The sequence below is a fragment of the Astyanax mexicanus genome, chromosome 2 (assembly GCF_023375975.1).
Source record: "Astyanax mexicanus isolate ESR-SI-001 chromosome 2, AstMex3_surface, whole genome shotgun sequence".
Lineage (NCBI taxonomy): Eukaryota > Metazoa > Chordata > Actinopteri > Characiformes > Acestrorhamphidae > Astyanax > Astyanax mexicanus.
The window spans coordinates 57,290,531-57,302,041 of NC_064409.1; the positions used below are offsets into that span (position 1 = coordinate 57,290,531).

The following is an 11,511-nucleotide window of genomic DNA, read 5'->3' on the forward strand; positions in this document are numbered from 1 at the left end:
AGAAAAAAAAAACTCTTTTGGTGCTAATGAATGCATCTTAACTAAAACATTCAAATGAAGAATGTTTTCCTTCTTCTCTAAACCTATCGTTTTGGAGACAAGAGATTCTCTCTTGTTCTTTCTCTCTTTCTCTCTCTTGCTTTCTCTTTATCCTTCTCCTCTTCCTCCTCCACTTCGTTCCTACTCATCCCACTCTCTATCCACACCTTGCCAAAGCTTCCGTTGAGCTGTTCTCGTTTCGGTGTTTGTGGTAAGGTGGGTGATGTCACCGCCCATATGCGCCCAGGCAGGGTCAGCCGAGGACAACTCATTATGTCTGCCAGCCGGGATAGTAAATACAGTACACCGCACTGGAGTCCCCCGCAGCAGAATTGGCAGGGGTGGTGTTTGGTTCTGGAGTGGACCCAAAGGGAAACAGCAGCGGTGACTGAGGTGCAATGTGAGTGTGTGTTTGTGTGTCTGCGTGTGTGTGTGTGTCCCAGTCCAAGGAGGAGGGGAGACAGCTGCGGTGTGGGAGTCAGGACACGACCCCACATTGCAGGTCCGATGTCCACTGTCTGACCCCGTTCTGGTGGGAACTGTGTGTGTGTAAGTGTGTTATTGTGTTTATACTCATGAAACAAAGTATCTTTCAAAACAAGTGTGTACGTGTCTTTGTTTGATAGCTTGCATATGAATATACCAACTTGCTTGCCTGATTTTATTATGTTGTATGTGTGTTATGTGTGTGTGTACAGTGTGTTCTCTGTATTGGGAGTTCCTCCGGCACACTGTAGTACTCAGTGTCCATTCCTTCATTCTCTCTTGGCTCACTGTTTTGCGCTGGACTGCCGCCACTTGGAGCGGTCACCGCAGAGCCATGGACACAAAGTTATTTTTTCAAAGACAGCCGAGATTACCGGAATCAAAGACTCTGCCAGCCTCAGCTTATCAGTACAGTGTGTGAAAACATTTGTTGTGCTAATGAAGTGTTCCCTGATATTAGCTCAGCTAATAAAGGTCTACTGATTCTGCTCTGGCCTGTTATTCTCCACCAGTTAATCATTAGCTGTTATCACTGTTGCTGGAGGTTTTATGTGTGAACATGGAGTGTTTGGATTTTAATCTTAAAGACTTTCTGGACAAAGCCCTCTTTTTACTAAGCCTTTTCTTTAATGTGTAATGTGTAATTGTCTCATGGAAAAAGTGTGAACATCACTGGAAAAATGTTGTCTTGAAGTAAATGTTGCTCTAAGATCTGTTAAGTGCATCATTTCACATAAATGCAGCATCACACTAGTGTACTAACACAACCTTCATATAGTGACAGACCACGGATAACCACAGTACGGGTGGTAATTGATTCCACTTAATCTACATCACCTTCTACTTGTCAAAATACAGTCAAGTCAAAATTGTTGTAGACATCCCATTATTTAACATGAAATGAAGGGTATTTTTTTAGATAGTTTGTTTCTCAGTGCTGTAGCAGCTTCATCTGATTTTCTTGGAAAGCTTCATACTAGATATTAAACAGGATTCAATTACATTCAGCTGCAAGAGCATTAATGAGGTCAGGTGGTGGTAATAAAATGATTCCTCTCCAACTCATCCCAAAAGTTTTGTCTAAAACCCCATCGCTCCACAAAACACTTATATGCTGCCCACTGCCTTGGCATTGGCCAAGTTTTGCTTAGGCAGCTGCAGATGGAGAGTAAACAAGCTGTATCAAGCCTGGCAATTTTAGCAATGCATTTATCACTTTGTCATTTTACCATTCCTTCTCACAATACTACAAAGACATTTTGCATCAAGGACACCAAGCAATGACATTTATTATTTAAAAAATCTCTATTCTCTATTATTACCTACTTCTTTCACAGCCTTGTGTTTGTAATATGTGCAGCATGTGGTTTTCTGTTGTCTTCTAGTCAAATGTATGGACATCCCTGTTTCATATTGTCTGGAAAGCAGCATATGTTGCTCTAAGATGTATCTTGTATGTATTAATGCTGTTGTTTTAACTGGAGATCTGGTCACCTTTGCTCCTCAAATACACAAATATGTTTGTGGATACATCTTCCGTACCAAATTATGGTACATTATAATTTATTTTAATTTAATAGATCAGAAATGGCCACAGCAGTCTATCTGTTAGGTGGAAAAGGTTACGAGTGTCGTGTAGTTAACAGTGAGTGAGTGGGAGAGTAGAGTGTAGGGTAAAGGAATGGGCCCTATGTGTAACACCAGATGTTAGGTGCAGGATTAATCATCTTCCTGTATATAGAGTAACTTCCTTACTGTCTGCAAAAAACTAAAATTCAAGGTAAATGTTAAAAAATTATATATATTTTTTTTTCTTTTGCATTTTCCTTATTGTCCCATCTTTTTCTGATTTGGGGTTGTAGCTCCACATTTCCATGCTGTTTATAGTGTCACACTTAATTTCTTTATTAAACATGACAAGCTCACACATGTACTTAACTGCTAAAATCAATTAGGCTAAATTATGATTGATGTTGTATGTTTAGTAGTTAAGAAGTTGTCGATTTTAGAGAGAGCCACACTCAGAGAGAGACTAACAGAGCAGAAACTGTACTGTTTTGTAATAGAAAATTGACACTTCGGTACTTGAGCAGGGTATGGATCGTTTTTACAGTCACAGTGTGGCTTGGTCTAAGCTTCTTTGAGGACCTTTATATACAGCTCTTTAAAAAAAGAAAAGAAAATTATGAGTTTCTTTCATTTTACCAAATTGAAAACCTCTGGAATTTAATGTAAAGGAAAGATGGGTGATCACAAGCCATCAAACCAAGCCTAACTGCTTGAATTTTTGCACCAGGAGTGGCATATAGTTCTTCAAAAGCAGTGTGTAAGACTGGTGGAGGAGAACATGCCACAGTGCATGAAAACTGATTAAACAATGTTAATTTTATTAAAAAAATGTACCTAAATAAGAGAAACTGATTCAGAAACTGAAGTGGTCTCTTATTTTTTTCCAGAGCTGTGTGTATGTCTCTCTTTTCCTCTAGCTCTATCTCACACTCTTTCTGTGATTTCACACAAATACAGATTCTGTCTTTCACCCTCCTTTCACCAAATGGAAGATTACAGGCCTAGTGTCATTCAGATGAGTCAGAGTGAAGACGTGCTTGTGCACTCATCATTGGTCCGCTAGAAAAGCAGGCAAGCACTTACTTGGCAAATGTCAGGGATGCTGTGAGGAGATGAAGAAGAAACTGTGTGTTCTACCAACATGTGTTTGTGTGTGTTTGTCTGATTTAGACAGCAGGGATGGGAATGTCCTCTGCTTGAACATGCTGTATTTCCTAGCAGTCCCACCACTTCTCTTTCTCTAGAAGTTTCTCTTCTCTTTTCTTCTCCTCTTTTCCATCAGCACAGCCATGCATATTTTTCATCCCAGTTACAAAGCAGCTGTGTGTATGCTGTGCGTGCTAGGAAGTGGCACAGAAAATAAGGGAAAGAGTGAACAGGGTGGAGGATTAGGGGCTAAACCCAGTCATCGTTTAGCTGTAGGAAACCGTGCCCTGCCCAAGTGAAGGTTTGTGTTCTCCTTGATTAATGATGAAATCCTTTTCCTGTTGGAGAACTGTAGGTGGCACAGAAAAGGCACATTTCTGCAGAGCAGCACATTTGGAACTGTCTCCATGCATCTCCTGTCCCCTGCCACCAAGAGGAAGAGAACCCCCCTTTAGTCAAGGCTGTGAGAGTGACAGGGATCAGGACCTTCCGGCACTGGTTCTAGCTGAAAGGCTTTTAAGAGATGTTTGGGGATAATGTGGCCATTAATCTGAGCTAGAGATTTTAGCAAACACATTACCATTCTGTACTTATCACTGCCTTGCTAACGTAACAGTTAACATAACATTTAACATAACAGTTGACATAAAAACAACCACTCTGCTTTAGTTTTTAAAGTAGTCATAATTAGGTAATCAAGATTTTTGTGTACAGAATTGTGTATAGAATTTGCACTTAAATTAAATAAAACAAAGTCATGTTTGTACTTTATTCAAAATAATAGCTGTTCTTAAGGTTGAAGGAAGCTGCTTGCTATTTTTACTAACAATAGTTAGAACAAGTTTCATTGTGCTTGCATATTTTTGAAATAAAAAAGACATGGTAGTTTGCATATTTAATAGCTGTAAATGATGCTGTTTCTAACTATTATGATACAACTAGAAATAGGAATTTTAGTTTTTGTTAAATACGAACTAACAAAATCCAAAACCGTCTTTGGGAATCACTCATATATGTGACAGTCCGTATGTTTTGCCGAGTCATAGATCTTTCTGGTGAGAATGTGCAATTGCACAGAGCATGCAGAAAAGTACTTTTAAAACGTGCATTGTGGTGCATTTTCCTTTCAGAGGAGTGACTGATTCTGGTGATTTTAGCATGGGCTCTGTTGCACTCTGTTTTAGTTTGCCAGCTGTGTTTAGTTATTACTAATTCTGTGTTTCTATGGTTTTAACAATGCAACATTAAGAAGCTGAAGGTTGAGTTTGTTATTCTGATATCTCTATGTTCATAGTAGCTCTTGGATCAGCAACGTTAGCAGGAACCCAGTTGCTTAAGAATAGCTGTTATGGCCAGAAAGTGGTTTAATGCCCTGGGAAACCTAACAGATGTTTTTAGAATGAATATATCTGACTTTGCAGGGATGTTAACAAAACACATTAATGCCATTTATTATAAGATTTAGTCCTCTCCCCACTTAGGAATACTATTGCTTTCAGTTTAAACTAAATGAAAGTGAGATGAGATTTTTTTACACTCAGCTCTACTTTATAGACAGTGCAGGCAAATACTGAAAGCGGGTGGGGCTGTTTTGGTTCATTAATACTCACTGAAGTTCATCCTGTTTGCTAAAGTTTTCTTCTTTTTCTTCCCCATTCTAGCCGTTATTCCCCTGACAGACTCCGAGCACAAGCTGCTAGCGCTGCACTTTGCGGTTGATCCGGGCAGAGATTGGGAGTGGGGGAGGGACGACAATGACAACACCAAGCTGGCCAAGTAAGACCCCTTGCTCAGCCTCTCCATCTCTTTGGCCCACTCCCACACAGAGGCTTATGGGCTCTGCTGGCTGGCCCACTCAGTCCCCAGTACTCAGGGAGGGGGAAGGTCTAATGAGGGCCTCTCTGTCCGTGTTATCCCCCATGTGAGGGATTTATCTGGACTAAATCTGGGCGCCAGTGTCCAAGTGCAGAGAGACGAGAACACACGCCACCATACTTGAGGTTCCAGCTTCTGTGCACAAGCAGTGACCAATAAAAGCCCCCACACACTTATATAACCCTGTGGACAAGTGCTGAATTTGCCCCTGCTGTGTCAAAAAAACACACATTCAAAAGGAACGAATTTCATCTTTTAATGTGCACATTCTAGTAGCACCAGAACCAGAGAGTGAAGGATAGAATTTTGAGCAAAAAACAAGAATACAACTACAAAACTCATAAGTTTACATAGAATTCATTCATATTGAGCTTGGTAAACTTAGTTAGAAAGCTAACAAAGGTAACAATGCAGTTATGAATGCATTTGTGAATAAAGCATCTTTGAAATAAAATAATGACCTGTTAAAAAAAAAAAGCAGCTAGAATAATGTATTTTAGCAGGAGACATTTCTGATTAGTACTTTAACAGAGCATTGAATTGACTCTAATTACTCTTCCATCTCTAGATGACTTAATTTAGACAGCAATTAAGCTTCACTCATCTCAGAGTTTCCCTGTCCACTTGCTGACTCAGAAGAGAACAGGAAATGGCAGCCCATAAGGCCTAGAATTTTTTGATGTCTGCATTGAATACAAGTTATCGTGTATACCATTTAAAATGTAGATTTAAAGCAGAGCACTGAAGTGTGTTTTCTCTTTTTTTTAGTCTTATCCTATCACTGGAAGCGAAGCTAAACCTCTTGCACAGTTATATGAATGTAACCTGGATTCGAATACCATCAGAGACAAGGGTGAGTATAATAATGTAATTTTCTTCAATTTAATGGACAGACAGATGATGAACTGTCACAGTAATACTAAAATGTCTGGGTTGTGTTTTTTATGCTCTGAAGGCTCCTCTTGCCCAGCCAGAGTCACCCACTGCTTCAGCCGGTGAAGATGTGCAGTCTCTAGCCGAATCCATGGACTCAGACCGTGAGTCTGTCTGCAGTAATTCCAACGTCAATAACGGCAAATCCGGCAAAGAGAAGGACAAGGAGAAGCAGCGCAAGGACAAAGACAAAGTTCGTGCCGACTCTGTGGCCAACAAGCTGGGAAGCTTCAGTAAGACTCTAGGCATCAAGCTCAAAAAGAACATGGGTGGCCTGGGTGGACTGGTACATGGCAAAATGAGCAAGTCTGGTTCGACGAACGGGCGCACTGTGGAGAACGGTGAGCAGAAGCCTAAGAAAAAGGACTCCAAAACACGCAAAGGGAGCAAAGAGGAGTCGGGCCAGTCCGCCAGCACCTCCTCATCTGAGAAAGCCACTAGTCCTTCTCCTACGGACAGAGCTTCAGGCAGCTCTCCTGGGGAGAGACAGCCAGGCTCAGGCAAAAACCCAGGGGACCGCTCACTGGACAACTGGAAGTACAGCACAGATGTCAAGCTGAGTCTGAACATCTTGCGGGCAGCCATGCAGGGCGAGCGCAAGTTTATCTTTGCTGGCCTCCTTCTAACCAGCCACAGACACCAATTCCATGAGGAGATGATCAGCTATTACCTGACCAGTGCACAGGAGAGGTTTAGTGCTGAGCAGGAGCAGAAAAGGAAAGCTGAGGCCGAAAAGAAACCCCAGACCAACGGGGTGGCCCTTAAGAAGCCTGAACCGGAGAGCGTCTTCCAGAGAGAGTGCTCGGATAGTTCCCCTCCTGAGAGTTGCTCGCCGGTCTTGCATCCCAGCCATATCCCGCAGCTGAGGACACAAGGTAGAAACAGTCCGATCCTCGCTGCTTCTCCTATCCCCATCCCAAGTCCTACCCCATCTTCAGTTCCTACAGCTTCCTCCATGTCTCCCGTTCCCTTCTCCTCCCCCAGTAATGGTGCTAAGAGACCTGGGCCTGTGCCGGTGTCAGCCCACTATAGCCATACCCCACCCATCCAGCGGCACAGCGTTATCCACCTAAGGGACGTGAACACACAGTCATCCAGCTACCAGGATGAGCCCTATAAGCCGACGATAGGGATGCTAAAGACCTGCGCCACCTATCCTCAGCAGAACCGCTCGCTGTCCTCCCAAAGCTACAGCCCGGCCCGCATGTCCGGGGTCCGCACCATCAACACCGGAGATTCCCTACCATACAACATGCCAGGCGAGCACAAGTCCCACACCTATACCAACGGCTTTGATGCAGGCGACATCCAGGACTGTCTGGAGTTTGCAGACGAGGAACCGGCACCCCATGCCTGGTTGGGACACGACAAGGCCAAGGTCCGGAGCGGAACCTGCCCCATGTACTGCTTCCAGCAGAAGCGCTGCAAGAGGGAGAACTGCTCCTTCTATGGGCGCCCTGAGACCGAGAACTACTGCTCCTACTGCTACAGAGAGGAGCTAAAACGCAGGGAAAGAGAGGGCAAAATGCACCGGCCTGGATAGCCCCCGCCCGCAAACACACACACACACCTATACATATACACACATACACATTCACCAACCAGTGTGTGCAAAGCAGGCTCCAATGAAGAACAACAACACCATCACCCTCTGCACTCTGCGAGTAATATGAAAACACTGGCAAAACAGTTTCCTACTCTATTTAAAGAATGGTCTCCTTGCGTTCTTGTTACCTTTCTCTAAATAGCAAAAGGATTCTGGGACTCTTACTTTACGAGAAAAGGAAGTACAACCGAAATCAGTTTACAGCTTTGGCCAGAGATTGTGTTGTCATTTATTTTTTGTCAGTTTGCATTTTGTCTGGTTGAATTTGAATCTTTTACTTGTTCTAGAGTAAAAGCTCATGTCTGCGCATTTTGCTCAGTCTGTAAAATAGAATTCCTTGTACTATCTGAAAGAGATGGAAAAGTGTACGTCAGACTCCTCTCAGCTAACCCAAAGCTGAAGGGAAACTCCGTTCAGAGGTCATTTGAATGCAATACTTCACACAATAGCTCTTTGAAATCTCAATATCAAATAACGTCTATCTGCTGTGCATTGCAAATAATTAAATACGGGAGGGACATGCACTGCTAAGCATGGGAATTTTTTTAAAAGCAATAAGTTTGGTAATGACCGCAACCCCTCCCTCTTTTTTATCTATGCATCCATAATGTCAGCCATAGTATATCGTCCGTTGTGTGGATTTGAGTGTGATTCGATCTTGCCCTGATGTAAGAGGACTTGGGGTGAAACATTTCATTTGTGGCAAAGTGTGCTGAATGGTATCGTGGAATTAATACTGTACTTTTAACATGCTAATCAGTCCTCTGTGTACGTGGGTTTGCATTCCATTGCACCTGTCTTCTGTAGACTGTGTCTGATGCAGTACAGAGCCATTTATTGCTAGCTGCATTTTTTGCAATATATCACATTCATGCTAGCAAGCGGTGAGCTTATGTAAAATAGACCTACTCGTGACAACTTTACACAGCGCTCTTGCAGTAACAAGAGAATGGAATACAAACCTTTATACACTTGAACTGTAGACAAACAGTGAAAAGCAAAATGGAACCCTGTCTGAGTGTTGTTTGTCATTATTGGTTGCCCATTGGTTACACTGTGGTGTGGTGTGATGTATGTGATAGCTGTTCCTCATCACACATTCTGTAACCCATAAGCACTGCCATAACAGTCTCTCATAGTCAGATCTGCCTAGTTTGCCCTAAGAAAAGGTTTGTGCCAAAAAAGACAGTTCTCCCCTATTTAATATCCTCAGGTATTGTGTTAAATATGTTGGGATTCTGACAAGTCATTTACATTTCTGACCTCACAGCAATGTACATTTGATTATGATTGTTTAGGAAACTATTTTCTGCATCATGAATGACCAAATTTAAACACAATGAATGCACAAAAATGACTGGAGGAATTATTACATTGTAGCATAATGTAGACAACACATACAATACACCACACATTTATTTATTACTTTTGCATTTAGAATAGAATGAGAATTTGGTTTTGGTAAATGCATTTGTATTGAAAACTATTACTTGTTTAAGTTCTAATCAATGAATGCATTTGATTTGGCACCTTCAGTTGCATTCTATACAAGAATGTGTGTCCAAGGTTTTGAAAGATGAGAGCAACACATCTGAGTACTTTAGTGTAACGTTTATCAGTTTAGTTTTCTGACTGTTTTAAATAAAAATGATTGATTGATTATAAAATATTTGTTTTTCCATTTATTATAGGAAAAAAATATTTTCAGCAGTTTTTTTTATTTTGTTTCTTTTTCATTTCTGCCCCTCACAATCTGAACTTCAGGAAAAAATGCATCTTGCAACAAAAACTTGTTAGATTATGATGTCAGATGTTTGTAACAAGATACAAACATCAGAAATTTGCATTTTCACTGTAATTCAGATTGTGATGGGCATAAATGAAAAAAGTAGAAAATTATATATATTATTATACATCTCTTCTTTAATATACTGAATAAAGAACAATTTTCTGTTTTCAAATTTAACCCCAAATATTCAGACAATTAAACTGATAAATGTATATTCTTTGCCCTCCTGTAATTTGCCTCCTCCAAAGTTTGGGTGAAAGCAGCACTTCAGATTTGACTAAATCTTATTTTTGCCATTTTGGGCCAAAATCTTATGACTAGTTGTTATAAAAACCAATACGACCAGGGGTCGTAACACTAGTCAGAAAAGCATAATTATATAGGAAACATATGAAAGAAATAGGGGTTAATAGTTTCAGATTGTCTCATCAAAGTGGGAAAAAAGCTGTTTAAAAACTTATTGTTAGACATGCAAAATTTGATGCAGCAGCTTTTATCCACGGCCTCACTTTGTGTTTAGCTTTTAGATTTAAGGCATTCGGACAGAGTTTGTTTTCACCTAAATGGGGGATGTGGTCATCCAGATGACAAGGAAGTGAGATATGATTGCTCTCATCTATTTGCAATCAAAATTGACAAATTTAAATGTAAGCCATTAAAAACATGCCTTTTCAACATTCAGGTCTGGACTAATGGCAGCAAAGGTGTTCTGTTTCATTGCTTCTAACAGCAAATATACTCCCTCACCACTAGATGTGCCGATGTTTTGTAATTCTGGAGCCAAGCATACAATATATCTTCAAATGTTTGTGGACACCTCTTGTAATGAATTAGTAAATGCATTCAGCTACTTTAAGTAGGTTCCACACTTTACTGACACTTTGCTGGCACCATATTGGCCAGGCGGGGGCTAGAGGGGTATGAGGCCCATCTACTGTGTTGTTCCTTCCAAAATCTTTAGTATCATTTGAATTGCAGTTAAAAAAAAATTGGTAATACTCCAAAGACTAGCAGAACAAAAGCAATCAACAAAATTAAACAAAAACAGGATAAGCAGGGAATGAGGTGTTGCCATACATTTGTTCATATATTGTATGCATTGTGCTTAACATGGTAGGTCTGTGGCTGATCCCAGTCATGCTTTGATTCCTGTGATTCACTGTGTGTAGCCTGGGCAAAGCAAAGGCCTCTATAAGTGCTCCAGGCCTCCAGCAGGGTCACGCCGGCCGGAGCACTGCTCGCTGCTGCTGCTGCTGGGTGTGTGTCGTAAGCCCAGATAACCCTTGTGCGGTCTCACGCTGAGTGTGTGTGCGTGTCTCTCCTGGCCAAGGATGTCCTCTGCTTCTTGTGTTTTCTTCCCAAGGTTCTACTGCGCCACCCGTCGTGTCTCCTTCCTCCCTTCCTCCTCCTCCTCTTCCTCCTTTCTATGTGACAAGATCATGGACTCACACTGTCTTAGAATTGTAAAATATGATTTTGTATTCATTTGACAGTTTTACACTACTTTAAATTATTAATTTGCACATTAGGTACCGACGTAAACAGTAGGAGGAAAAGAGAAAAGAACAAAACAAGATTAGTTTATTGTTAACATAGGTGTCTCTGTGCATTCTTTCTTTGTATGCGAGTGTGCTGGACTGAGTGAGTGAGTCTGAGGGAGCGTAAGTGAGTGTAAGGCAGTACGCATGCGTGCGTATATGTGCGAGTGCAGTGTGTATGTCTGTATTTCCTTGTGTGTGCAGTTCCCCTCAGCGTCCTGTAATTTGAGCCGTGCCTCAAGCTATGGTTTCAGTCCATATATGAGCCTAAATTAGACTGCTCAGGAGTCTGATTAGAGTCTGAGTGCTTGTATAATTGATCCTGTGGAGTGAAAATAGACTCCATCCTGCTCCACACAGCACCGTTGTGTCCTGTGTGATTCAGAATGTAACCCTGCAGTATTTCAGCTGTCACTCCAGGTCCACTCGTAACTGACAGACGTATGCAGAAATGCAACACTAAACAGCTGTCTTACACATCACCTGTCTCACATCTGCCCTGCAGCTCCCCAGCTAACAATGACCACTAT

The 11,511-nt window shown here is 41.5% G+C and overlaps 1 protein-coding gene across 1 annotated transcript in view; it reads left to right on the forward strand.

Annotated features, from left to right (window-relative positions):
• The window catches only part of otud7a (OTU deubiquitinase 7A), a 123,682-nt gene extending 112,648 nt beyond the window's left edge, over positions 1-11,034 (forward strand). Inside the window, exons 11-13 of the mRNA XM_007246487.4 lie at positions 4,902-5,016; positions 5,884-5,968; positions 6,071-11,034. Coding sequence (XP_007246549.3) covers positions 4,902-5,016; positions 5,884-5,968; positions 6,071-7,591 — 1,721 coding nt within the window. The 3' untranslated portion in view covers positions 7,592-11,034. The remainder of the gene's footprint in view (positions 1-4,901; positions 5,017-5,883; positions 5,969-6,070) is intronic.
• Positions 11,035-11,511: the final 477 nt, after the last annotated feature.